Below are 4719 nucleotides of genomic sequence, written 5' to 3' on the forward strand. Positions count from 1 at the left end.
TTCATTTTTAGCTGCACAATAAAAGCCAGAAGACTGCGAGCCACAGGGTAAGTGAAGAATTTGCAGATTTTTTTTAACAAAAAGCCAAAGAATTGTGACAAATACCAATGCCTGGAATACAACAATGTGATGATAATTAGGAATCCAGATGTAAATAGATCAGCATTGGGCCAACGTAACAAAAACCTAACCGTATGACAACACCAATAACAGCTAACTATAGTAAAAATCAGCAGATAACAGGTTTCTATCTGAATACAATGTCAGCCTCTCACTTTACAGAACATGGTGTATCAGTCACATCAGTCACTTCACCAAAGGAGCTTACACTCTAATTTATGTATTATTTATTTCAGGTACTTATATAGCGCCGTCAATTTACGCCGCGCTTTACATATATATTGTACATTCACATCAGTCCCTAACACTCCAGGAGCGTACAATCTAAGGTCCCTAACTCACATTCATACATACACCTACTAGGGACAATTTATACAGGAGCCAATTAACCTACCAGCATGTCTTTGGAGTGTGGGAGGAAACCGGAGTACCTGGAGGAAACCCACGCAGGCACAGGGAGAACATGCAAACTCCAGGCAGGAGGTGGCGTGGCTAATGTTCCCACCACAGTCACACACATGCTCATACATAAGGGTCAGGTTAGAAGCCCTGCCATTGTGTTTCCACACATCAGCCGTAGAAATCGATGCTGGTTTCCAGAAGTCTAAACTTTAGTTTCCACCCCAGTAACAGCAATACTCCACAGTCCAATGAGAGTGTTAATCTAGAGACTATACGGGGCGGGGGGGTCATTTACGAAAACTGGAGAGTGCTAGATCCGGTGCAGCTCTGCCCTAGAAACCAATCAGCTTCCTTGTTTTATTGTCAGCTTCATTGAACAAGCTGAAGTTAGAAGTTGATTGGCTGCCATGGACAGCTGCACCAGATTCTGAGTGTTCCAGTTTTAGTAAATCAGCCTTCTATGTGTTAGGATGTAACATAAAATACAAAAGACAATCTTACCTTCACTCACATGGAACGCCTACAACTGATAACATTTTTTTTTCTTTATTCTCAAAAATTTGCAGTTGTTTCCCTGGTGCAAAAATATTAGTGACAAGGTAAGTCATTGCGCTGCTTAGTACATTCCATCCAAATCAAATGTTACCTATCATCTATCTACAGTATCTATCTATCTATCTATCTATCTATCTATCTATCTATATATGATCTATCTATTATCTGTCTATCTATCTATCTATCTATCTATCTATCTATCTATCTATTATCTATCTATCTATCTATCTATCTATTATCTATCTATTATCTATCTATTATCTATCTATCTATCTATCTATTATCTATCTATCTATCTATCTATCTATCTATCTATCTATCTATTATCTATCTATCTATTATCTATCTATCTATCTATCTATCTATCTATCTATCTATCTATTATCTATCTATCTATCTATCTATATATCTATTATCTATCTATCTATCTATTATCTATCTATTATCTATCTATCTATTATCTATCTATCTATCTATCTATCTATCTATCTATCTATCTATCTATCTATTATCTATCTATCTATCTATCTATCTATCTATCTATTATCTATCTATCTATCTATCTATTATCTATCTATCTATCTATCTATCTATCTATCTATTATCTATCTATTATCTATCTATTATCTATCTATCTATCTATTATCTATCTATTATCTATCTATCTATCTATCTATCTATCTATCTATCTATTATCTATCTATCTATCTATCTATCTATCTATCTATCTATCTATTATCTATCTATCTATCTATCTATCTATCTATCTATCTATTATCTATCTATCTATCTATCTATCTATCTATCTATCTATCTATTATCTATCTATTATCTATCTATCTATCTATCTATCTATCTATCTATCTATTATCTATCTATCTATCTATCTATCTATTATCTATCTATCTATCTATCTATTATCTATCTATCTATCTATCTATCTATCTATCTATCTATTATCTATCTATCTATCTATCTATTATCTATCTATCATCTATCTATTATCTATCTATCTATCTATCTATCTATCTATCTATCTATCTATCTATCTATCTATCATCTATCTATTATCCATCTATTATCTATTTATCTATCTATCTATCTATCTATCTATCTATCTATCTATCTATCTATCTATTATCTATCTATCTATCTATCTATCTATCTATTTATTATCTATCTATCTATCTATCTATCTATCTATCTATCTATCTATTATCTATCTATCTATTATCTATCTATCTATTATTTATCTATCTATCTATCTATCTATCTATCTATCTATCTATTATCTATCTATCTATCTATCTATCTATCTATCTATCTATCTATCTATCTATCTATCTATCTATCTATCGACAGTATCTTTCTATCTATCTTTCTATCTATCTATCTATCTATCTATCTATCTATCTATCTATCTATCTATCTATCTATCTATCTATCGACAGTATCTTTCTATCTATCCATTTATATACATCTTAGCATGGCCAAGGGACCTAATGCTCCCACTGGACCTCTATCACTTGACATGCCTACCTGTTATCTATCTATGGATCCCATCGAAAGGTCCCGATCTCTCCTTGCGATTGGGACCTTTCCGATCATGTGACTGCCGTGATCATGACCCTATACCCTCGCCCTGCCTCCCACAGTCAAAAACCCCTTAAAGGGCCGGGAGGCGCCAGCGTGAAGGGGTTAACCTACCAATGTGGGAGTACCCAGAAGTAGTGATGGGCTTTATATTTGAGTCAAACATAAATCTGACTCAAACATTGGCTGTTCGTGTGTTCACTGAGCATGCAAACAGTAGTGGTGTTCGGCGGGCTGTTTGCCTCCCGCACCCCACAATGCACTGCGCCTTGACAATCACAGCGCATGATGACATCATGCTGTCATCACAGTATTTAAGAACTGTCATCACGGTGCAGCTGTCAGATGGCCGGGAGACAGCGTCGAGAGCAGAGGTTTTTTTTTTCCTTTTTAAGGTCGGCAGTGGTGACGGGCATTGTGATTGAAGTTGGATCTACTTCAGGGAACTTTTAAAAAAAAATAGTTTTTATTAAAGGACTTGTCAAAGACTGTCTCCTGTCATTTTTACACTACACTTTTTTTGTGAATGGGTAGCAGTACCATGTACCCCATATTCATTCACATGGTGGGGGGCTTATCGGGATCTGAGGGCCCCCTTTAAATTCCAGATTCTGATAAGCGCCCCACCCACACACCCCCTTGTTGAGATTATTTGGCCTGGTATGATTCAGTGGGGGGGGGGCGCTCGCTCACCCCCCCCCCTTTTCTGACCTGCTGGACTGCATACTCGGATAAGGACCTGGTATGGATTTTTTTTTATATTTTGGTGTGGGGGTTCCCCTCAAAATCCATACCAGACCAGAAGGACTTGGTATGGATGGGAGGGAAGACCCCAAGTCATTTTTTAAAAAATGTTTTAATTGTTGGGCAATGCCGAGGGGAACCCTACTGACAGCTGAAACATTAAGGAATGTTTTACTACTAAAATACCTCAGGACTTCATAATATAACTCAGGCCGTATGTTAGTAGCTGAGCAGTATTGTACTATATACTCAGATGCAGTAAGACACCGCTCAGTAAATTGTCCCTGTTCAAATTTCACGGTCGAACTTTTGATAAGTTCACATTTTCAACCACGAACCAAACAGGGGGTTGTTCAGCCCATCACTACTCAGAAGAAATCCACACAGGCACAGGGAGAACATGCCAATGCCAAAGTCATAGGTGTGATTCAAATTGGTGACCCTAGTGCTGCTAGGCTGGAGTGCTAACCACAAGCAACTGTGCCAGCCATTTCTGCCTAACACATTGTTCATATTCTATACAATTTTTGTGAATGGTTGTCACATAATTAGGATCTTTTTTACTTCTTTAATAAAGACAATCATTCTATAGGAAGTCAATGGGTTCAAGGCTCGGGCAGAACTATAATATAAGAAACGATTAAAATATGAGATATATGTTTTTTGTTTGTGTTTTTAAACCAAAACATGTTTTTTTTTTCCTTACAGATGGTGTTTTTCATAATCGGCGGACTTATTGGCCTTTTATTGATTATCCTGATTGTTATCCTGTGCGTTGCTATATAGTAGAATGGATCAGCAATGTTCTGTACACATGAGGAGGAAGCTGAGGTTCAATGTACTTTAAATTAGCTGTACTGTAAACCCTTCCTGGTGACATTTAGTTTGTTCTATGCACTTTGTATCATAAATAATTGACATTGTTTTTATAAATAAAATCTTTGTTTTATAATGTTTCATCCTTTGTTGATCTCAGTACTACGGATCTCCTGCTGCAGGTTCCTGACTACTCCAGGGATTTCTGCATGGCATTTCTTAGGACAGGTTTCCTGATGGTGTCAAAACAACCACTTGTAGGTTCCATCAGAAGCCCATGTGACAGGGTGACAACATGAACAGAATGTTTTGACCCACAACAAATGCTTTAAGGTCCTCGCTCAGGCTGACAAGGTGTGATGAGTTGGATGCCCCTTAGCAGTGAAGGTGCAGGCTGAGAAAAGGTCCACCCAGATCCAATGCATACTGCAGAAATAGGAAGAGATAGCCTGGCCACCACACACCTCACCTGGCCCAAGTGGTTAGCAG

At 37.1% G+C, this 4719-nt stretch overlaps 1 protein-coding gene across 2 annotated transcripts in view; it reads left to right on the forward strand.

The window, feature by feature from the left end:
• The window catches only part of LOC149459556 (uncharacterized), a 41402-nt gene extending 37031 nt beyond the window's left edge, over positions 1 to 4371 (forward strand). For both annotated transcript variants that reach the window (XM_089680926.1, XM_089680927.1), the window contains exons 10-12: positions 12 to 47; positions 1089 to 1121; positions 4123 to 4371. In XM_089680926.1, the coding sequence (XP_089537052.1) occupies positions 12 to 47; positions 1089 to 1121; positions 4123 to 4200 (147 nt within the window). In that variant the 3' untranslated portion in view covers positions 4201 to 4371. The remainder of the gene's footprint in view (positions 1 to 11; positions 48 to 1088; positions 1122 to 4122) is intronic.
• Positions 4372 to 4719: the final 348 nt, after the last annotated feature.

Source organism: Staurois parvus, unplaced genomic scaffold (assembly GCF_062004578.1).
Source record: "Staurois parvus isolate SC_StPar_1 unplaced genomic scaffold, SC_StPar_1.0 ptg000254l, whole genome shotgun sequence".
Classification (NCBI taxonomy): Eukaryota; Metazoa; Chordata; class Amphibia; order Anura; family Ranidae; genus Staurois; species Staurois parvus.